The sequence below is a fragment of the Carassius carassius genome, chromosome 6 (assembly GCF_963082965.1).
Source record: "Carassius carassius chromosome 6, fCarCar2.1, whole genome shotgun sequence".
Taxonomy (NCBI): domain Eukaryota; kingdom Metazoa; phylum Chordata; class Actinopteri; order Cypriniformes; family Cyprinidae; genus Carassius; species Carassius carassius.
Window position 1 is genome coordinate 921902 of NC_081760.1, and position 24565 is coordinate 946466.

Here is a 24565-nt window from a genome sequence, read left to right on the forward strand (position 1 = left end):
GTGCGACAGGAAGTAGGGCACATCTAGGCCTCCTCTTCATCCCGCTGTCATTTTCCGTTAGTTCCTGTGACTCTCAATGGCTGTTATCTCAGATAAAACAAGCCCCCATTGGCAAAGTCAAGTCCCGTTTGATGAATAAACACCAGTGTTATTACTGGTGTGTTGCATCTCTAGGGTCATTCCTCCTGTCAGAACCTGCTGAGAAACACCGTCTCAGTTTTCTCCGCTTGGATATTAGCTCTGACAGAGGAAACAGGAAGTGCACGTGCACATGCACGCTCCTAGTCATGCACAAACAGGCTTGGATGTGTAAACAGACCTTGAGCATCCCAATCCTGGAAGTTTGGAGAATCCTCCAGAGATGCTGTTTTAAATGTGCAGAACACATATGTTGAGAGACGCCAGCATCAGAAGACACTGGTTCTCTTTGCCTCTGGTTTTCCCACATCAGTCTTGTTCAAAAAGGCAGTAAATGTATTTAAAAAAGGCAGTGAATGCTTAACAAATAAATCTGAAAAAAGTAGCACAAGTTCCAAAAAATTTTTTTATTGGCCAGAAGGAGACCTCTCTCCGTGTTGCCTGGAAACCAATTACAGATGGAGAGAGATGTGGACAGGTCCTTCCTTCTCGCCCACCGGGCGGCTCTGTACTTTTTATGATTTCTCTCGTTCAGAAATTTGGTACTGCTCGTTCAGAGATGCATGTATCCTTTGTTGTTGACCCGGGGCTGCTTATTTACATCCTTGTTAAATATCACTCCCTGTGCATCCAGAGAGAGAGGAAAAGAAGCTCAGTGACGGGAGGGTTTTCCCTCGTCCCTCGGACACCGTGTGTTTAGCGGGAGGAAACTTGGTGTTTTTCAGGCCTCTTGTCTCCGATTGGTAGCATTCAGGTTGTTTTTATTTCTCTCTTTCAGTGGGCCGTCTGTCTTAGAGGGCTTCTTTGTTTCCTGAATGGCTAATCTACCAAATTCATGCTGAGAGAGCCGTTGTTCTGTGTGATGGTGCGCTCTCATTTCCATACAGCTGTCCAGGTCTCAGCGCAGATATGCCAGCAATAGAGAAAAGCTCTTAACTTTCATGTACCTGCATGACGAACGAAAAGGCCAAGCAGATCTCGGAAGTTTAGTCAGAGGTTCAATTAAGGGTTTGTGGGTCAATCCAGTTAGACGCTGATGTTGAGCAAATGTCAAATTGCAGATTAGTACCACATAAAACTGATTTTAATACTGATTTTAATTCTTTTGAAAGAACCGAGAATGGAAATTCTGAGATCATTTTTTTCAAGTTGTTCCAAACTAGAATTGGAAGACTTTCTTCCATTGAAGATAAAAGGAGACATTTTGAAGAATGTGCTTGTCTTTTTACCGTTCTGTTACAATAAATGGGGACATGGAGAGAAAAGGTGAAAGCAGAAGATATAAAAATCTGTATTTGTGTTTATGATGGCTAGATGGAAATTTAGGGATAAGTTTCTTTATGTTGAACACAAAAGAAGATATTTTGAAGAATGTTCTGTTGACTGTAGCCAGATTCCAGTTTATTTTTATTCCATTCTGAACTGGTTTGACAACCAACATTCTTCAAAATACCTTTTTTTGTGCTCAGCAGAAGAAAGAAACAAAAACTTTTTTGGGTGAACTATCAATTTAAATTGCAATCCATCCATCCATCATTGAAAAAATGGAAAAATAAAGTAAGTTGCATTATTCATTTTGGAAAGTAGTTTAGATATCTCATTGTACATTTAAAAGTAATGTCACTTTCCTAGTTACGTGAAAAAGTAATCTGATTATGTACCTCGTGTTACTTGTAATGTGTAACCACCAACACTGGATTTGGTTCACACAGATAACAACACAGATAATATGCCTCTCTGATTTAATTCACCAGCTGTGTCTGGAATCATATTTAATGTGCTCTGAATTAAAATATCGTCGTCATCACCTAAAGGAACTGTGTCTCTTCAGAAGACTTGGATTAAACACCTCAGTTCATATAGATTGCGTCTTTATGCACATTTTGAATCTTAAAAATGTTGATTACCTAGACTTTCAATGGATGGACAACGATTGCTCAGAGAATATAAAAAGAAATAAAAAAATCTTTGTTTTGTGTTGCCAAGATAACAAAGTCTTATTGGTCTGAAGCGACATGTTGGTGTATGAAAGTGAGACAAGCAGTCGTCTATTTTTGGGAAGCTGTTCTAACCCCTCTCTCTGGCTCCGTGGATCATGTAGTGTCTTATCCTCAAGAGGACGAAGGCCAGCTGGCGTGTAAGATGCTCTCTCTTTGTGCCGAAGCTGGCGGAGGGAAAAGGAAGTCTGTTTGTACTCGGTCTATCTTCAGGAGGGCAGCTCTGTACACTACTTGAGTCTACACTTTATTGACTCATCTTGGATCCTGTTGGACTTAATCAACATCTCTGTAGCCAAAAGCAAACTGAGGCCTCACGGCGAGCGGGAGAAAGTGCTTGAGTAGCTGCATAGACTGCGTCACTGACCCAGCATCTCTCATCACGTAAAGCATTTCTCAGCATGTACTATAAAGCAGTGCGGCCAGCCTAAGCCACAAACTCCTTGATCAGCATCTCTAATTCAGCTCTGCGTCAGGCTGCCAGCGCCTGTGTGAGTGCAGTCGTGCTGTTTTACACTTAACAATGTCCAAAACACTCACACACACACACACACACACACAAACAAGACAAATACTGTAAAAACATCACAAAGTCTCTGCTCAGTTCAAAATAGAAGCCAAGTAATGACTGAAACAAGCACTGAAGAAGCTCGGTCACCTTTATTTTTTAACATCGAGAAGCACCTGATTGGACAACCTCAGTGCTTTAACAGGAGCGCCAACCAAAAGCTAATATGGGGGTAATGTGCTCATACTTTTTAGTCCCAGTTAAAAGCCGAGCTGCTGCATTTTGGACTAGCTTTAAGCGTTGAAGAGATGACTGATCCAAACCAACATATAAAGAGTTACAGTAGTCTGGTCTAGAGCATGAATTACACTTTCAAACTTCTTACATGGCAGCTAGGGCTTGACTTTAGCCAACAGTCTCCATTAAAAGAAACTGGCTTTTACAACAGAACTAATCTAAGCATTATTCATTTGAAAGCATAAATGAATGCCAAATCATGGTGCAAATATACAATCACAATGTTTTTGAAATGTATACTTTATACAGAAGTGATTCTCATTATCTTCTGTTGTTTGTCAGAAAGGATGATGTATATCTATCATCCAGCAGGTTTAATTTTGACTCTTTAAAAAAAAAAAAAAAACAATTAAAGTATGATTATCCTATTCAAGTAATCCATCTCTTAGTGATCTAATTTTATCTTTAGAACATTCTTTTCTTTGATTCTGAATGACGTTTGTTTTGAGGGTCACAGTTTTGTTACTGGTCCAATCCTTGTAATCAATAGATGCGATTCATTAAGAATCACTTTTCCGTGCATTTAGGGTTTGGCGTTTCAGTTTTAATTGAAAGACCTTTGTGTAAAAGCCTCGTTACACCACTATATTAATGCACTTTGACATTAAGAAGTGTCATTAGGAGTCTGAGAGGTTTTATTTTTAGCAGATGCTTGGAGAAGAGATTTGAAAGTGGAGAATTTTAGGATACAGTATCATAGCTTCCTCCAGAGGAGAGATTTATGGTTTGATACCTGTGACATTAACTTTGGCTCTTTATTCTCTATGGGATACTTTATCATTAGCTACTTTCTGATGCGTTCATCCTTGCGTAGTCCTAACCTCCTCAGCGGTACACAAGAAGTGTAGTACGCTTAAAAAAAAAAATTTAATCTAACTTTCTTAGGAGCGGGAACTGACACAGATTTCTCAATTTGGTTCTGAATCACAGACACTCAATTCTGTTTGATTCCAATCTTAACGTGATCCATTTGGGAATATTTAATTTGTAATTTCAACAGGCTGGTTTCAGATTTGAGATAAGTGTGACGGTGGGTATCTTGCTTGTATCTTGGTGGGTATACATGACTCCTGGCTGTTTGAGCGAGAGAGAGTTCGCATTCGAGTCACGATTATTCAAGACCTCAGCAAACTGTCCCAAAGACAATGAAAGTGGTTCATTATATCCCATTATATATTTGTCTTTGTTAGCAGACTAAAGAAAACTTGAACTCATACCTACATTCCTCAGTTGTTTTTTTCGAATGCCACCACCACAAAGGGAACGTTTAGAAGCTTGCAAACCCAATTACTGAATAAACAGAAGCTTGCACCTTTAATGAGCAACACCATCTCTTTTTTCATTCATAGTAGGATCTGAAAACGCTTTTAAGCGCTCTGTGTGGTCTGCCTGGACGAGTGTTTGGATTCAATGGAGAGGAGGTTGATGGGGCAGTTCTGGTGAAGTCATGCGTGTTAACTGGGATACATAACCAAGATTCCCCATGGGCGGTGGTTTAAAGCATGAGATGGCACGCAGTTCCTCTCAAACCATAGATTCATTATGAATATATGAGCGCTTAGCGTTCTGCTGCCACTGGCAGACATCTATTATTGATGACGTGCAGATTGCTCCCTTGAATAATATACAGTAGGATTATTTTGTGCTCTTGTGGACAATGAAGTCTGTCTTTAAACGTGTTAATGCAGGAAAAATCTTGACCCGTTTGACCATGCAGAAAGTATGCATCTCCAAACAGTGGAGTACTTCTAATCTTAATTGTAGTTAAGTAGTGGTATATTTTTCTCTAGTGAAGTGACTGTCCTGTGTGGTTTCAGTGTAGATGGATATCACAACAGGCTCAATTGGTGGATTTCCATGCCTGTGGTCCAGCTGTTTCCTTCAGCATGAAATCCAGCAGAATTTATAATCAGGAGCCAAAAACACCCTGAAGGAGGGTGTGATGGAGCTTTTTTCCATCCTCATTTATTTAATTTTTTTCCCTCAAAGGCCCACATTGCCCTCTTTACACTTTCTCAATAAAACCTGGTTTATGCAAGGGTCCGTGTGCAAGTGACGTCATCGAGTTTGACTATTACCTTCTGTACAATGAATAAAAATGTCCAAACTATAGGCTAAATGTCTAGGATTTTAAATAGCTATTATGCAGCACATTGTTCATATATGAACTTGGGTGCTTGAGTCACTGGTTTTAATACATTTTAATTGTCTCTAGCTCTTGCATATGATTAACAACCAGTGAACATGAAATATTAATGTTTTACTTGGCTAGGAAATCCACCCAAAAATAAAAAAAAAACGACTTTACATTTTTTTTCTCCACGATTTGTTGAAGTGGTGTTCAAGATGTCGTATAGTTCATACAATTTGACTCATTATGTTCTGCAAGACCCTCTTTTCATTAAACACATTTTATCGGACTGTCCCACTTTTAATGCAAGTACACAACTTATTTAATGTTGTAAGCATGCTTAGGGACTTGTTTAATAAGATTTTACCAGAAAAAGTTTTAGAATTTGTAACATATGTAAATGTAAAGCATCTCATGTAATTTGATTTAAAATATTGCATCTTTGTTTAGCTGTGATTTTGTAACTTGAAGATCGTCTCAGATGCTGACATGCATTGAAATCTGTATCACTACTTCTAATTTTACCTGGCTACATAAATGTGAACTTCGGCAAACAACTACTCACTTCTGTTTCTTGCTGGTTCATGGAGTGTTGTCTTTTGCATTGCATTGCTTGTAATTGCTTCATCACGCTCACATCTTGATCCAGAGCCACGGTTCTGTCCTATATCTCATGGCACAGCAGTTTGTGCCTCTGCGTCTCAAGTGTTTAATATCACTCCACATTCAAACCTTGTATAATTAAGTCCTGTATGTGCAATTAAAAAGTTTGCACCTTTCCAGATTTCTAACGACATGCTCTTAGTGACTTATAGTAGTTCTTCTGAAAGCTGTTTGAGATGACGGTGCGAGCGAGAGCTCCTTCAACCCTGAGGCCTGTCCCGAGGCTCTCGAGGAGTCTGCTTCTGTTTGCTCTTTCTGTTTGCGTGTGGTTAGCGTTTTAAACCTTCGCCACAGGCATTGCTCCATAATTGAGCTAAATCTGATCCTTTTGGAGTGTTATTTATATCTGGTGCGCTTTAATGAAGACATCGTAATGGGTTTTGTCTGTTGGTGAATGTTTTTATACACTGATTTAAGCTCTGACAGCTGTCCTCTGCTTAATTGTCTGGACTTGATTCAGTAGAACCGCATTTTGTCAGTTTTTCTGTATCCAACCAGAGCAAGAACATGGTTCTGTTCCAGAGAAGAAAAATGATCCTGCGCACCATAATACTCTTCTCTTTTAATCGTCTGTTGCAATGTCTTTCACTTAACATCTGAGACAAGCCAGAATTTCTGTTGTGTTACATCATCTAGCTTCAATTGACACCTTCAAAAACAAGTCAGAAAAAAGTTTGTTTGTTTGTTTGTTTATTTACTTCTGGAAGACAGCAACCAGTAGTACATTTAGTCATAATTGATTTTTTTCAGGTATTTTTCCATTCCTCATGTCAAAGGCTGTTGTTTTTGTGAAAATCACCTTGTGGTCTAAGTTTGATGCTGATATTTGATCAGCTTTGGCGCTGCTTTCTCGTGGAGGAGTGAGATTTGAAACGGTGAAACGGCGTCAGCGTACATGAATATGAAAGAGCTGCAATTGTGGGCTAACAGCATGGTTAAAAATCCTCCCTAATGCGAAAACTATGCATTAAACCAGCCGGACTGGAGTGTCTGGTGTGAGAGGAATCACCTAATGACAACAGTAACAAGACTGAACATGCTCTCTGCAGCAAAGCAACTTTACGTGTTTCAAGATAAAGATCTGGATTAAGACTTTGCCAATACTCAAACCAAGTATTGAGGTACAAACATATCAGATTGACAAAAAACATTTGTCAGTTTTCTTAATTCCACCCTCATGGCTGGAAGTGTTTTTCTTGTTAGTTGTGACATGTGACTGCTCTCTTGGCATTAGGACTGAATTATTAGCTGCTGTGTGCATCATGTTGATTTCAAACAGTGTGCCATGGCTTTTACCAACGAACTCACGTCTGACAAGCTACTGTAAAATCATATAGTATATAGTAATTAAAGCATAAAAACACCATAACACATGTGCAGATATTTAGGAAACATGCTAAGTTCACATACTTGTTTCTCTGAAAAACAATACTACAGCCAGTTATTCTGCTTTAAATTGTGTGTTCCGTGTCGGAATGTCAAGTTTTGGTCTGTGTTACTCCGCCCACTGCCAGTTTAACCAATAGGATTTCCAGATTTCCCCTGGTTGCCAGTTGGTGTAAAACACAATGTATTACAGCTACAGAAGCCGACAAACAGTCAGAGATTGTTGAAAAACCCTCAGCATCCATCTGAAAAGCTTTATAACCAGAGGAATATTAAAATGTGCATAAGGTTTGTCAACTTCCGTTGTCAATCGAGCTTGTTCCTGTTGTGTGTCTTCAATCTGGCAATCTTCTTTTTAACTTGGACTGCAGTACTGCACCTATAAAAGGCTGCTGATTCAAGTCTGCAAGAAACCATCACCAATGAACCTGTGCACTTTTAAGGTATCACTAGGATGACTCTCCCTATAAATGTGTTCTTTAAGCCATTTTAGATTAAAGTGTCTTCTCAGTGACTACCTACTTAAGAATTAAACTTCTCACAAGGACCCGTTTCCTTGTAAATGAGTGCTAAATGAGTTAACGCTCTAGCAACTCGTATTGCCAAGATGTTCCACCAGCGTTCCTCCACATGAGAGCATCTCTGACTCAACTATGGAAGCCATATATCATTCCAAAACGTGCAGCATTGCACACAAGCTGCACTTGTAGATTCAGAAATGTAATTTCTAAATGTTCCAGCTTCTCCAGAACTGTACTCCATCAATTTGCCAACTTTCACATTCTCTAGAACATTCATATTTTGCTCTGGTATATCCATCTCTGGATGCACCAAATCCATCACAAGAGTTTCCTTGGAGAAGACAAAGTTCAACCGACGTACAGTGTATGTGCTCATGGATCAATCACCTCCTTCAATAGTTAATCTTCCTCAATGAGAGAGAGTTTGGGGTTAGAACTTGTAGCTGCTGAAGAGGGTATTTATTTTTTCATTTAGCTGTTAGCATGAGGCTGTTTGGTAGGGCTGGGAGAGGAAAAAAACTACAATTATCCACTGCATCATGATTCATTTTTCAGAATAGATTCTGAGCTTTATGTCTGTGTGCAATGGTGCTTGTTTGTGCTAGAGACAGCCATATTTAGCTTGCTGCCGGCTACAAACAAAACACACAACAGAGGTTAAATGCACTTGCATTATGTCAGTAAAAAAAAAAATCAGTGAATGCGGTAAACTCTTAATACAAAAATGTAGATCAAGAATAACTGGGGATTGGATCATGATTCAAAGATTCGAAATTGGATCGGATCGTGAGGTGCCTAAAGACTCCATCCTTGTTTTATTTTTGTTCACTCAAGACCACAAGTCTCTCACCCCACAGACTTCATGTCTCCTTTCTTGAGTTTTAAATGCATTCACAAGAGTACAAAACAGTGTTAGTGGAGCTTCAGGACTGTAATCTGGGTCTATTTTTATCTGTTAGTGGTAATCATCATCTTCTATATAGTGTTAGTTGACCCTCCATAGCCGACTGTCTTCTCATTTACACACACACACACACACACACACACACACTGTTGCCGTCACTGGCTCTAAAAATGCTCACTTCTCAAGTGTCACCCCTAAAACAAACAGTCCATTAAAGATCAGCTTTTATTGAGACTTTCTCTTAATAAGGATGATGGTCAGAGATGGACTGATCTGCAGTATCTGCACCGTGTGACTCACCAGAGTAAGAGATGGAATAAAATCTTCAACTGGAATATCAATAAAAGCAGTGGCACTAGATTGCATTGGTTTACAAATCCATATGCACACGCTCTGAGCAGACCCTAGGCAACTGTCTTCAGATAAGACATTGCACAAACTTCACACATTATCTGGGGTTCTCCTGTCATGCATTGACATTTCTTCACTAATTGTGCTGGCTACAAGATGCCTGCCTTTCTGACTTCCTGAGATTGACTTGGATGGAAAAGTTTCACATCCATGACTCCGTGAAAAAGGGAAAAAGGTTTGACTTTGTTAGTGTTTCCAGTTGACATCGCCAATTAGCTCTTCAGATCTCTGTGCTAACGTTACCTATGTTTAACGCACTTGCAGTGGCCTGAAAATCATCATCTGAAACCAGATCAGGGCAAAGACGATTGGTGGGAATCTGCTTTGCTGAAGGTCACCGCACCTTTGAAGAATCCTGTCTTTCACTGCAACACAGAGCGACAAAAGTGGAGCTTTTCACAGTTTGTTCTTTCATGTTGTGCTCCTGTTATGGTTCACTTCAAGCTACCAAGGCAGGGGTTAACTTATCATATCTGCTCACTGAATTATTATAAGGTCAGCACATTGAGGTTCTCTTGAAGAGGGCTGTCCAATCCTGCTTCTGGAGCCCAGTGTTCAAAGTTTCTGGTGATCCTGAAGACCTTGAATTCGTTCTTTCAGATGTGTTTAATTAGGATTAGGATAATTAGGACTCTTCACTCCTGCTTTCGAATAAATCTTTTGCAGTGCAGGGTAATGCCTAAGGCTCTTTTCTCTGTCTTAAAGACGAAGCTATAACTCAAAGCATGGAGAGCTTCACAGACACCCAACACTCCACTAATTACCCAACATTACCACTACAGTCCAGCAAAAATTACAGTCCTCGTATAGAAAAACAACACCTGGAGTTTGTTGAAGTCCTGCTGTTTTCAAACGATTGCCCACAACCTCCCTTCACAAACTAATGGACATTTCTTTTGCTTTATAACTGCTCCTTCTGTTGTTGATGGCAGAAGTGGAACAACTCTTTGGGGTTTAGCAGAAAAAAAACCTTCCCCTCTCTGTTGCTACCAACAAACATCTCTATTTAGATTTTACGGCATGATAATCAGCCTATGTTTGCAAAGAATTTATGACGTGTATAAATATGTCATATTGTGAGATTAGATCAGTGTGCAAGGGTCATTGAGCATGTATGCATGTATACTTTAGTTCTGGGAATAAATGGTGCAAATCAAGAATAAATGTGCATGTATGACCCCAGAAATATAATGGATTCAATAGATATAGTGTGCACATGTCATACTAAAAGCATTGTAACAGACCTTTATAACAGACCATGATGATATTCTCCCAGCTCTCATAAAGGAACTGAAGAGTTAAGAGACTAAGGCCCATTTGTGTTCATTCTGACTGTAACAATTTCTAAGAATTTACAGGTTCTTGACCCAGTTTAGAGGATATTTTGTAATAACATTTGTTATATTGCATTTGCCTTTGCATCTCCATCTCAGGTTAATTGATTTTTCCTGAAACCACAGAAGTAATTTCCCTCAGCTCTTCTATTCTGTGCACACATCTGGTTTCATTTACCCAGCATTGGTTGTTTATTCAATTCCTAAATTGGACAAAGACCCTTCGGTGTCTCTGTGGATCTTTTCCCAGCCATGTGTGATGCTGCCTGAACATCATTCGTCATGACCCAATCAAACGTGATGAATCAGGGGCGTATTGTCAAGTTGGAGGCTAAATGCTCGGGTCAAGAGCAGATGGTATCAATGTGCTTCGTAGGACATTGCAGTCCGCAGGCGAATTCATTAACCTCGATGTCATCTGCCTGATTGGAATTTGCGCTTTCTCGCTTTACAACGGTTGCCAATTCATAGGGAGGACACTGCCTGTCTTTAATTTCCTTGTCAAAAAAGGGCAAATGAACAATGTTTAAATGATGCTTAGGAGTGCTTTAGCACTTTAAAGTTTCATTCATGCAAGTTTCTTGAATTAGAGATTTTACATTTTTAACAATTCTGGGTTAATGAAACAAATTTTCCAAGATGGAAAATGAAAAACTTTTAAAATAAAAAAAAATCTAGTTAAAAAATGCATGTGCTAAGTTGTTGGAAAAGTAATCTTTCTTTGAGTTGAGTTGACGTTTTACAACTTGACCTACCATGTCATCAGTTCAGATTATCTGATATTTTAAGAAACGTGTTGACTTTGACACAAAGTCATTAAGGTCTTCAAGGGTCCTCTCTATCATGACTTTTTTTCATGCATATTTATGCACTTCGGTCATGCCACATTATTGATCGGGCAAACATTTTCTCTTATGATTCTTTTTTTTTTTAAGATTGTTAAGAAATAGTGTATGCCAAACTATCCAATAAGTATTCTCCTTTTTCAAGAACATCAATATTCATTTTTATTTCTCATTATGATGTGAAGACTGACTTTATGCTCCCAAAAGTAATTCAGTGTAATAGCAAAAAAAGAGCATTATGGCATTGGATGGTTCATCTGCTATGCACTAATTTTTACAAGCGGTTTGCAGCATGTTCTTGGCATTTTGCCTGCTTGATTTGTGATAGTGTCTTAAGGAATTAACCCTTGTGGATTGTTCAATTTCACTACCCTTTCGGTATGTTCGGGATGAAAACATACACTCAATTAAACTGCTGTAAAAATGTATCAGATTCATATTCACACAATCACTTTTTATATTGAAAATATGTAATTTTGTGTGGTTTTTTTTTCCCAAATCAGTGACATCATTTATGAACTTGGTAATTAAAGAGTTTAAACCTTGGAATTTTTTTAAACATTTGGTAGTTTTGATCAGGACTGAGGTTGATAACGCACAAGGGTTAACATGTTCCTGGAACCTGTATTGCTGCTTCGCTAAAACAATACAAGACTGTTGTGGGCTATCTATCATGTGTCTGGCAGGTCTTGTTGCTTTAAGCATAACTATATCGCTCTAAAATCCATGAAATTGGGAGATAAGAAAATGGACTTTACAAGCCAAGCGTTCCCATCAAAGCACCTGCTTTTTTTCGCTCGTGCGTCAGGGGAAAACCTCTCGCCATGCAGCCGGTTAATTCTCCACTGTGAATGCGGAGGGGTCAGAGTTTCTTGAAAAGACATGGGCAGGACCTTCTCACATGCCACACATTCCTATCCGCTGTGTAAAGTTTAGAAGGTTTTTTGTCTGTGGAGAGAAAGCGCTTTATAGACACAAACGTCCAGCATACATACACATTCTCCACTTTGTTTAGGGGTTGCTGTGGTGATTTTCTAACAGCCGAGAGATGGGTCATCATTGCACCTGTGTTTTTAGATTAATTCTGACATAATGCAGCATCCGTGAAGGACAGAGATAAGTGTTACCACTTAGAAAGATTCACTAAGAAATCCCCCAAGTTTATCTCGATACAGTCCTCCCATTTCATACAGACCTTGTTGCCAAGATGATTGTCGTAACGGCTTCTTAAACCAGCTCACTCGCTCCAGTTTCATTGGTTTCGGGACACAGATTCATTGGAAACTCTGTAAGATGAAGAGTTTTTCCTAGCAATTCATCAACAAATTGCTTGGAAATTTTTGACAGGTGCAATTTTGTCCCTAACGCTCGGTCGCAGTAACTCACAAACTCACAGTAACGCAGTAAGCGTGGTCCTTTCCCTGCAGCTGGATAGATACAGTTTTATTGATTTATATTTTTAAGTGCAAAGAGTACAATCTACAGAACCTGTGCCAACAAATCTAAACCCACAAGGTTTGTTTTCCAGCACTTACCCGGGGTGTTTCATCAGCACTGGAGCAAAGTTTATTATTTAATTTTTTGGGGGATCAAATTAATCTTTTCCTCATGCACTACTGAGAGCAATAGAAGATTTTTACAATTATATAAGACAAGTTTTGATTCTTACAGTGGATTGTAAGTAAATATCCACCTCATCCAGCACTCATCTTAAAATATCCCTTTACTACTGTCCCAATGAATCAAACTGAATCGTGCAAACTGATTACATCAAAAGATGCCCAGTTAATCCTGTTCTCGTTCCTTTCTAATGAATGTCTGGTAAATGAATGAGATCACATTTGCTAACGCTTCCTTGATGCATTCCAGCATTTCATTTGCCTTGATTAGACTTTAATGAGCATTGTAACACCAACCGAAGTCCCTTGAGGTTGTTTAAATCTGGCTTCATCACACATGCTGGTTTGTCTGATCTAAACCCATTTTGGTACAGTGTGTTGAAATGGTTGGGACTGAAGCATGGTGACTTGTGTCTGGTTGAACGAGGCTGTTCTGTGCACCAGTGCTGATGGACGGATGACATCAACAAAACACTGTGTACGGTCAAGCTTCGGTGACTTTACGTTCTCTGTTTGTCCGACGCAACGGATCTGTCTGTTATCTAATGAGTTTTAGATTGCTTGACTTTTACTGAAACTGCATTGTAAAGGAAGATTAGTAATTAGACCCAGTCTCTGTAAAGTGGACATAACTGATAGGTAAGTAACTTCAGTCATACTAAATACATTTGAAATGGGTCATTAAACAAAGTGAAATCTGAATTTGTGTTATGAAAGCTAAAGAACACATTGTTTCTCGTGGCACTCAGGTTGAGTTTAGACGTCCCTGACATGTCTGGACTTGTTCAGTGAGTCACAGGAACAAAACCAATGACGGGTCGTCACCTCTTTATGTGACTTCCTTTATCTCTAATACGATCATTTGAGAACAATAAAGAATCTTACGAGTAAACAAGAGAGCGCCACAGATGGATATCTGATTTGTAGAGAACAAGTTATTAGTAGACAAACTGAATTTTTGGTAACACTTCAGTAAGTTTCCATTAGTTTATGGTAGTTAATGAGTATTAGAGTATTTGTAACTGTTCATTACTTAGCTCATGTTAGATCCATTAAATATTAACAGATGCCACTTTTGACTTTAATCATGTATTACTGAATGTTGAAATTAAGAATAATAAATGCTATAGAAGTATTTTTCATTCTTAGTTTGCTATCTAATGTAGGAACTAAAGTGTTACACTTTAGGTTAGGGACCAATTCTCACTATTTACTGACTTTTGACTTTTTGGGTCTTGTTTTTTTGCACTCTCAGATTCCAGATTTTCAGGTAGTTGCATCTCTGTCAAATATCCTAACAAACCGTTCATCAATGGAAAGCGTATTTATTCAGCTTTCAGATGATGTATAAATCACAGTTTTGAAAAATTGTCACTTATGACTGGTTTTGTGCTCCAGGGTTACATATGCTAGTCATATGCATGTTAATAAGCAGCTAGTTAATAGTGAGAATCGCTCCCTAAAGTGTTTACTGCTTGTTTTTGACAGTTATTTCAGTGTATTTGCATGAACTAAATGGCACACTTTTGTGTAACTGTGTGTGTATATATATTATTTTAAATATATTGAAGTTATTTTTTTTGCAACATGTCTGTGTACGCTTGGACGAACTTTAGTCATGCAGTCCTTACACAAAACCACCCCGAGAGCCAAATAGCACCTGCTCAGTCTGAAGGAAATAACAAGAGGAGGGGCCTGCAGTCGTCTTCAGGAACCGGCTGGTTTGGGTTGAATATAATCTCAGGCTCTTCACTTTCGTCCTGCAGCAGCCTGCACTGTGCCTCGTTTTCTGTTCACTTCTTCATCTGCAGAACACCTGTCATCTGATCCTTTTGTTTGATCCCAGTGCATCCTCCTGAGAGCCAGCAATTCATTTCTGTCCATTTTTGTTTTGCTAATAATGAATAGCGATTATTGCATGCTCGCTGGAATACTTGATTCCCGTTTGTCAATTAGAATCTGGAAGTCAGATACGTGTTCGGTCTCTATGAGTAAGCTAATTAATTTCAACTCAATCAATATTTGATGTCCATTTATTTAAGCAGACGTGTAATAAGCAGAACAGTGTACAGTCAGCTAGTCATTATCACAAAATAAACACCAAGTTGATCAGGACTCGGATCTGCAGTCTCTCGTCTTCTCATGCAATAAATTAATTTCAGTTTTGTTATGACATCTGCTTCAAACATTACTCTTCTCATGATAAGTTTTGTTAACTCTACAGTAAGTCAGTCCATTTCTTTAACTAATTACTCTTCAACAGTGATGCTTAAGAGCTACTGCAAAAATGCCCTTAATTATGAAGATGTACCATAGTACTTAACTGTAGCTTGTGTTATAATAAGGCTAGACTATCCATCATTACCAGGCCAATAATTACTTTTAATTCATCTAGTAAAGGTGGTCATGAATGGTTTAAAAAGATTGTAGTTAATATACAGTATATTGCTGGTGCAAGATTGTCTTCTCTTCTTTTCATCAGTCTTTTTAGTTTGTCTGGATTTTTTATAATGTTAGACTGTGGCAATATCTCAATGGAATTCACAAAACTTGCTAGATTTGCTTATTTGGTTTTATATCCCTTGCAAACTAGACCTTTTTTTATTTTAATGTACTTTTAAATATAATTTATTCCTGTGATGCGCAGCTGTATTTTCAGCATCAATACTCCAGTCTTCAGTGTCACATGATCTTCAGAAATAATCCGTAAATGCTGATTTATTTTCAATGTAGGAAATTTAAAAAAAAAATTTTTGGAACTTGTGCAACTTTTTTCAGATTTATTTTTTGAATAAATTAAAAAAAGAACAGCATTTATTAAAAAAATATTACGAAAATGTAATATGAAACATGAACATGAAACAAACACGTAATTAAGTAATAGAAAGTCCAGGCAGTTTTATTTTTTATTTTGTATTTTTTATTTTTCTCATCTTCTCCAGTAAGAGGGGAGGTTCTGAAGAGGGCAGGGCTCTCGGTCTTTCTCTCGGTCTCTCTCTCTCGGTCTCTCTCTCTCTCTCTCTCTCGGTCTCTCTCTCTCTCTCTCTCTCTCGGTCTCTCTCTCTCTCTCTCTCTCGGTCTCTCTCTCTCTCTCTCTCTCTCGGTCTCTCTCTCTCTCTCGGTCTCTCTCTCTCTCTCTCTCTCTCTCTCGGTCTCTCTCTCTCTCTCGGTCTCTCTCTCTCTCTCTCTCTCGGTCTCTCTCTCTCTCTCTCTCTCTCGGTCTCTCTCTCTCTCTCGGTCTCTCTCTCTCTCTCTCTCTCTCGGTCTCTCTCTCTCTCTCTCTCTCTCTCTCTCTCGGTCTCTCTCTCTCTCTCTCTCAGTCCGCTCAGAGGACGCTCAGTAGACAGACACCGAGTCTCTGGATGAGTATGTCTCTGTCGGATCTATCCGGGATTAACCGAGCCCTTATCACGCAGATATAGTTCATAAACTCTTCATCTCCTCTCAGTGAATCGCACCCGGATTATCCTCTTCACCATGGGTTTCTACGGCACTATAAAGATGATCTTCTATAAAGTGAGTAAACGCTGTTATTCGTGTGTGATGCACTGCGGCTTTTATATCGATACGGCCGTACGCCTCGCGTCAAAACCCCTTCAGCGCGGACGCGACGCAACAGAACGCGCCCGTTATGAATCAGAGAAGCGGAGCGCGCGCCCGTGTATTATACACATCTTGGTTGATTATAACACCGGTGCTCGGATTTGTCGCGTCGCGTTCTGAAGGGCGCGTCGGTGAAACACGCGACTGTTCTTACAGCCACTGCGGAAAAACCTCCACCCGACTGAGAGAGTCACCTTCCGCGATGTTCAGTCACATACTTTGAGTCTCCTTGACGAGAAGCTGGTGGGTTTGGAGAACATGCTCCATCACTATTTCCCCACCATCTGCCCATCCTCTCACACACACACACACACACACACACACACACACACACACACACACACACACACACACACACCACCTGCGCTCCCTACATCATACACATATCTATCCGCCCCCTATACAGTACATCTCAGCATCACTGCATTCTTCTCTTCTTGTATAGCTGATTTATTTAATCGCATGTTTCTGATGTGCAATTGATAGTTTGTTGCTGTGGTATTAGATTCTGCTCATCTTCCAGAGCAAACCTGTTGGAAATCTTAATTTGTGCTTTGCAGCTGATATGCAGCAGAAATGATATCTGGGCTATCTTAGAGCGTCAGTGTTGTGTTATATGAATGATTTAGTGTCTGCCTGTTGAAGGGTGTTTCCTCCCTTACAGTGATTGGGTCACTGTGTCATTGCTTTTGATGCCAGGTCTGTCCCCAAACTTTATATTTGAGCTCAGTCACTGCAGACTTCAGGGTGTCCTCTGACGTCGAAGGAGCAATCTCGTTAATTGTTTGGTTACGAAACAAAGCTCATTAAGAATATCTGACGTTAGGCATTATGTGAGAATAGATCATATCCATAAGCATCACTGTCTCAGGCTTTGATGTCTTGCAGTTTAACTTCCACGACTTTAAGGGTTTTATTTACGAGTAAAGCACACTTAAATAGTCTAAAATGTGCATGAGCAAAATGTGCATTTATGACTTTTCTGAAATGAATAGCAAGGCTCTTGATTCATAAATCACAGGGTTTATTGACTGATGCATGTTATTTGCCGAGACTTCACAGTGAAGCATTCCTGTTAACCACAGACCGAGGCGTTATTGCTCGGTGGTGTCAGACATGGAGAACGATTACTCAGTGACTCATCTGAAATCAGATGGCTCTCACTGTGAACCCGAGAGAGAAGCGACAGTCTAATCCACTCGCCCAAATAAATGTAGAACTGAGCAAACGGGTGTTTGTACTTCATTCACAGTTTTGTGTTGAGTGCTTTTTTCACCAAGCAGTCTAGACACGTTTGGCTAATCGTGGTGATTAGCAAGTGTGGCGTTCCCTAAGTGTGGAGTAAAATGAGAGAGTCGTAACACACATAGCATCACTTTCTGAGGTCTTCGGTGTCATGCCATCTTTTGGCTATCTTCATGCATGTATATCTTACTCACTCCCTGCCTGTCCTGTCTGTTTGACGACCTTTGCATTGAAATCTCTGGCTCCACTGATCCTCATCAAACTGTCCTGTAAAATAAACACAGCTGGCATGGAAGGGGTTAATGCATAATCAGAACATTTCAGATTTTTGTGATTTTAAAAAATTCGATTTGGACTCTCATGGACGTTTCTGCAGTGCTTCATTTGTCTTTTTGTTTCGTTTTTTCTCTCCGGTCCTCATTTACTGTGAATCTGACAGCGTGTGGTGCCTTCAGAAACCCAGAACGAGCTCAACTCAAGCGTATTAAACACCTGGCACACCTGACACTAGAGCAGCTGCAGCAAATGTGACCATGCCAGTGTTTTATTAGATTCATTTGAATATAAAGACCAATGCATGTCATTTTCGAAACTCTAAATTAGCCATGAAAAGTCAACCGTGAACATGCATAATCTGTACAGTCATCTTATCTCCTTTAAATGTTTTGAGCAAAATTAGGAATGCATTAACATTAAGTAATTCAGTAATTATGATCCTATTATGGCCAATAATTGATCACATTATTTTTTTTACTATTTCGTTTGTAAGAATTAAAAATAAAACACTATAGAATCAGTTTTAAACAGCTACAGATGAATTTATTGATCACATGTAATTCAGTATGAAAAATTAATATTCATTTTTAGATTTGCTGAAGATTACATTTAGAGCATCAGTAAAAACATTTGTCATTAGTATTCTGTCTCTAATGCTCAAAAAGGCTGCATTTATGCGATCAAAATACTGTAAAACCATAATATTGGTAAATATTATTACAATTGAATGTATCTTTTTAATGTTTCATTATTATTAATTTAAATGTGATATTCTTGTGATGGCAAATCAGAATTTTCAGGTAATTATTCCAGTTTCCAGCTGGAAACCTGGTACTCTGTTTTTTTTTTTTTTTTTTTTTTTTTTTTTTCACAAAGATTTTTAAAGTTCAACAGAAATAGATTTATTTTAAATAGATTTTTTAGTAATAATGTAGCAGTCTTTAATGTCACTTTTGAGCAATGTAATGTAGTAGCATCCGTGCTGAATATATGTATTAAATATCTAAATATTTATATTTATTAAACTATTAATTGCTGCCAAATGCTTGCTTATTCAGTGAACAATCTGTTTTAGAGACTATATGAGATTAGTTTTTTATAGCACTATATAGTAGGGCTGCACGATATTGGGAAAAAATTACATTGCGATATTTCATTTTTCTGTGATATATATTGCGATATGAAATCTAATAAAAAAAATTCTTACAAACAAAAATGGGGTGAGCACACTTACATTCGTTTTAAATGATTTAAACATCGACACCATCGTGTCAATTGATTAATATGCGCGAGGGAGAGAGAGCAAGACAGCGCTCGTGTTGTTTGTGCGCGTGCGGTTGAGGCTTGCTCTCTCTCTCTCTCTCTCTCTCGCTCTCTCTCGCTCTTTCTCTCACGCTCTCTCTCACGCGCGCGCTCGCTCTCTCTCGTGCTATCTCTCTCTCGTGCTATCTCTCTCTCGCGCGCGCGCGGTTCGCTCTCTCTCTGTCTCTCTCTCTCTCTCTCTCTCTCTCTCTCTCTCTCTCGCGCGCGGTTCGCTCTCTCGCGCGCGGTTCGCGCTCTCTCTCGCGCGGTTCGCTCTCTCTCACGCGGTTCGCTCTCTCTCTCTCGCGCGCGCTCTCTCTCGCGCGCGCTCTCTCTCTCACGCGCGGTTCGCTCTCTCTCTCACGCGCGGTTCGCTCTCTCTCTCACGCGCGGTTCGCTCTCTCTCTCTCGCGCGCGCTCTCTCTCTCTCGCGCGGTTCGCTCTCTCTCTCTCGCGCGCGCTCTCTCTCTCTCTCGCGCGCGCGCGCGCTCTCTCTCTCTCTCTCGCGCGCGGTTCGCTCTCTCTCTCTCTCGCGCGCGGTTCGCTCTCTCTCTCTCTCGCGCGCGGTTCGCTCTCTCTCTCTCTCGCGCGCGGTTCGCTCTCTCTCTCTCTCTCGCGCGCGCGGTTCGCTCTCTCTCTCGCGCTCTCTCTCTCTCTCGCGCTCTCTCTCTCTCTCTCGCGCGCGCTCTCTCGCGCGCTCTCTCTCTCTCGCGCGCGCTCTCTCTCTCTCTCTCTCTCTCGCGCGCGCTCTCTCTCTCTCTCTCTCTCTCTCGCGCGCGCTCTCTCTCTCTCTCTCGCGCGCGCTCTCTCTCTCTCTCTCGCGCGCGCTCTCTCTCTCTCTCTCGCGCGCGCTCTCTCTCTCTCTCTCGCGCGCGCGCTCTCTCTCTCTCTCTCGCGCGCGCTCTCTCTCTCTCTCTCGCGCGCGCTCTCTCTCTCTCTCTCGCGCGCGCTCTCTCTCTCGGAGAGAGAGCAAGACAGCGCTCGTGTTGTTTGTGCGCGTGCGGTTGAGGCTTGCTCTCTCTCTCTCTCTCTCGCTCTCTCTCGCTCTTTCTCTCACGCTCTCTCTCACGCGCGCGCTCGCTCTCTCTCGTGCTATCTCTCTCTCGTGCTATCTCTCTCTCGCGCGCGCGCGGTTCGCTCTCTCTGTCTCTTTCTCTCTCTCTCTCGCGCGCGCGCTCTCTCTCTCTCTCGCGCGCGTGCTCTCTCTCTCTCTCGCGCGCGCGCTCTCTCTCTCGCGCGCGCGCGCTCTCTCTCTCTCTCTCTCTCTCTCGCGCGCGCGCGCGCGCGCTCTCTCTCTCTCTCGCGCGCGCTCTCTCTCTCTCTCTCTCTCCGCGCGCTCTCTCTCTCTCTCTCTCTCCGCGCGCTCTCTCTCTCTCTCTCTCGCGCGCGCGCTCTCTCTCTCTCTCTCTCTCGCGCGCGCTCTCTCTCTCTCTCTCTCGCGCGCGCGCGCTCTCTCTCTCTCGCGCGCGCGCTCTCTCTCATGCTCTCATCTTTCATGCTCTCTCTCGCGCTATCTCTCATGCTCTCTCTCGCGTGTGCATTCTCTCTCTCTCTCTCTCTCTCTCTGTCGTGCGCTTTCTCTCTGGCCCATACAGTTAATGAATAACGGATCAACTACGACAGCCTACATCGCACATCCTGCGATGTGACTATCGTGGATTCATACATCGCGATATCGATGCTTAAACGACACATCGTGCAGCCCTACTATATAGTACTATTAACTCTTAACCACTGAATGTTGCTTACATATCAGACATGATACATAACTGCACTGTAAACGGCATGAGTGTGTTTCAGTAGTGGAAGTCTTTACTTGTCACTCACAACTTCTTCTCGCATCCTACATGACTCACAAACCCTTGGACGGCACAATGATTCATAACTTAGAGTCTATCACTGAGCTCCTCCTGAAAGTGAACCGCACAGATTCACTGGTAGCCCTGCTCTCTCCTAAAATAGTTTAATTCAAATGCGTTTTAGGAGATCATTGTGTTGAGGACACTGAACCCTTGTTTTTCTTGAGTAGATGCTCTGTAGCCAGGCACCAACTATGCAGCAGAACCAGAGCGGGTTAGTGATCGAGAAAGAGACAGGGAAGCATATAAAGGGTTGTTCTTTTATTTCCTTTATGCACAGATACATTTAGACTGTTGTGTTGTGCCCACACAGATGTTTGTGTGCATGTGCCCCTTTCCAGCTGCTCTGATAGGTGTGTGTGTGCGTGTGCGTGTGTGTGTTTATGCCATACACCTCTTTGAAGACTCACATGACAAGCATCAGCTGTCAGATTTTATATTTTCTGTGCTGTGTCACTATAAAGTGCATATGACCTTCCTTCATCTGGCCTACATTTGTTGGTGAGGGAATTAGCACACACGCACACACGCACGCACACACGCACATACACACACACACACACACACACACACACACACACACACCTCCTAACACAGTAACGGACACTGTTGGATCAGTAATGTTTACTGTCAAGCTGCTTCGCTGGTTGTTTATGTGGCTGGTCATTGTCTTGTCCCCGATGAACCCAAATTAACCAGCGCTCCACCTCCTCTTTGTTGCAGATGAAGAGGAAGTTGGACCATGACTCCGAGGTTCGAACTTCAGGAAAAAAGCCCTGTCCAAGGTAACGCTCCTGCTACCTGACCTGAAGCTAGTGAAATGTTTAGCCCAAGTTGCATTGCATTTTATGTGCACATGTTCCTGAGAGTACAGTGACCGGTAGACATGATTGTTTTTGTGAGACACGTTCCTCTTTATGAGTTTTCTTTATTGATAAAGATGATTTTTATTGAAATATTTGTATTTTATTTATTAGAGCTCTTATTTTTTTTAGTAAATGTAATAAAATTCATAATAATTATACTAGGATGCATTAAATTGATTACAAGTGACGGTAGAGACATTTTTAATGTTACAAAATAAAGTTTATTATCAATTTTCTCTATTAAATACAACTTTTGTCAGAGTAATCTCCTAATGTGCTGCTTATTAATAGTTAGTAAGGTAGTTGTTGCATTTCGGAATGGTGTGGATTACGGGATCTAAAATATGCTCACAAGACTATATTTGCATATGCATGCTAATTTTTTTTATTTTTCTAGTATGCATGCTAATAAACAATTAGTTAACAGTGAGATTTGTTCTCTAAACTAAAGTGTTGTCTAAATTTCTTTTCAGTATTTTATTCATTAAAGAGTCCTGGATCACAGAAAGAGAGGGAAAAAAAACCTTTTTATACATATATATTAAAAAGATTGCTGTAAATCATCATATTTTCATGATTTCTGAAGATCATGTGACACTGAAGACTGGAGCAATGATGCTGAAAATACAGCGGAGCATCACAGAAATACATTACATGTTAAAGTACAATATTAAAATGTTATGTAAAAAAAATGTAGCTTTATTCGTAAATATTTCTTTTCTTTACCTAAAACACAATTTTGATGACATTTTTAACACTTATTTGTTATTTGTCTTTTCTTTCATGCATCCATCTAATAATCTAGCCACCTTTACAGTGCAAAGCTCACCTGAAACAAATACTTTTGTTATTGTTGTTTGTTTGCCTTGCAAGCAGTAATATACACCTTTAAAAAAAATGCACGCCTAGCTTGTTTTGGTGCAGCTAATGGGTTAGAAATGATACACCGTCACTGTGAAACCACATGCAATCTCCTCCTGAGAGTTTCCTTAGTCAGCAAACGCGAGCTCAGCCGTCAGCTCTGACCCGTGTTCATGCTTTAGTGTCAAGGTGCAGGTGTTCTTGTGGTTGCTATTAGAACAGTACACGAGCATCCAGGCATCTTGGTCTCAGATCCCATTAAATATGAATCCATTATGAATCAGACCTCACTGCGTGCTCGCCTGCACTCTTCCCGCTCTCCTCCTCATCTGTTGGTTTCTTGCACAGGAGAAGGCATTCGTAGATAAGCAGAATGCAAGGAACAAGTGCTGAATCATCTTTTCGGTGTTAGTTTAGGGCACCAGAGACTGTAAAGACTGCTGACAACTCTGTGTCCCTTCCTCACCACAAGTTGAAAAGGGAATGTGCTTCAGTTCTTAATCGTTTGCATGCATTTTGAGCATGGACTCTAAAATAGCAAAAAAGGGTAAACAGAAAAGGGTTTCTATGAATGAAACGTGGCAAGGTGGCTGTATAAAATCATGCTTGACCTACCGATTGAGTTCTGAGGTTGAGGTAATGGTTATGTTGTCTGTGGGGCTCATCTGGCACCCATTCTGTCCAACTCACCACTTTTGTTTTGGCTGTAATTCTCCAACTATTGTGTGGAAACAAAGCTCTTAGAGTTGAATTTTCAACCCATTTTGTTTTGAAATCTTCCATAAACTGCACTGGCCTTTTCATATTCTTGAATTGCTACAACACAGATGTCTCCTGTCAGAGTCACTTGTTATAAATTGTGCTCCAGCATGCCCTTAGAATGTTTGTTTGTTGCTACGAATGGGTTTTAAATCGTACTTTTCATCCTCCAGTCCTACAGGAATGCCGTTCCCAGCCACCCCCACTACGTTTCGGGACATTCGAGTGGTCATTGGGCAGGGTCAGCAGAGACGGCGCATCACGTCCATCCAGCCTCCCAGCGGCCTGCAGGAATGGCTGCGCACCTTTCAGGTGAGTTCAGACCGAATGAAGCTAACCAGGTGCACAGTCACAGCTAGTACATGATGCAAAACCAGAATCATGGTAAAATCACTTACACAGTCTCTCTAGGCCAATGTAAGTTCAAGAAATACAGTAATAATATTATGTACATAATAATATTAACAATACTTATTATTATTATTATTAACCCTTAGCCTCACATTGAGCCCTATGCATCACATGCAGAGAAAAATGACTTTTTTGCATGACATGGACATGATTTTACTAAAACAAGGAAATGAATAAAAATGTGGGAGCTAGTGGGTGTGTGTTATTCATCATCTACAATATGTTAATTGTTGTTTTAATGATTGCGGGCTGACATAATGGAGTATGTCACAAACAAAAACACGTCTTGAGTCCAAAAGCATTGACTGCGTGATGAAGCCTGTTCGAATACAGTCAGAATGAACTGTAATTCAAGATATGAAAGCAACAAATCTCCCAGTGTGGGTTTGTTGAGATTTTATAAGAAATCAAATGCATAGCATTTTGATAAGCCTTTTTCCTGAATATCAGCACATGAGCACAATCACAGAAGACAGTTCAACAAACAGGAAGTTACTATTGAGTGAGTTACATTTTAGACCCAATAGTGTCTGTTTTAATCTGTTTCGCTGGTGAAAAAGTTCCTAGCGAAGCCGGATCAGAACATTTGTGCGTCTCTGAGCACAGTTTCTAAATGAATCTGTTTTTGA

The 24565-nt window shown here is 40.5% G+C and overlaps 1 protein-coding gene across 3 annotated transcripts in view; it reads left to right on the plus strand.

The window, feature by feature from the left end:
- The window catches only part of LOC132142161 (F-box/WD repeat-containing protein 7-like), a 96669-nt gene that overhangs the window by 51777 nt on the left and 20327 nt on the right, over positions 1-24565 (plus strand). For 2 of the 3 annotated variants that reach the window (XM_059551811.1, XM_059551812.1), the window contains 2 exons: positions 21763-21824; positions 23699-23837. In XM_059551811.1, the coding sequence (XP_059407794.1) occupies positions 21763-21824; positions 23699-23837 (201 nt within the window). Of the gene's footprint in view, positions 1-16073; positions 16271-21762; positions 21825-23698; positions 23838-24565 lie in introns of those variants that run through there. The other variant, XM_059551813.1, reaches the window with a different exon arrangement.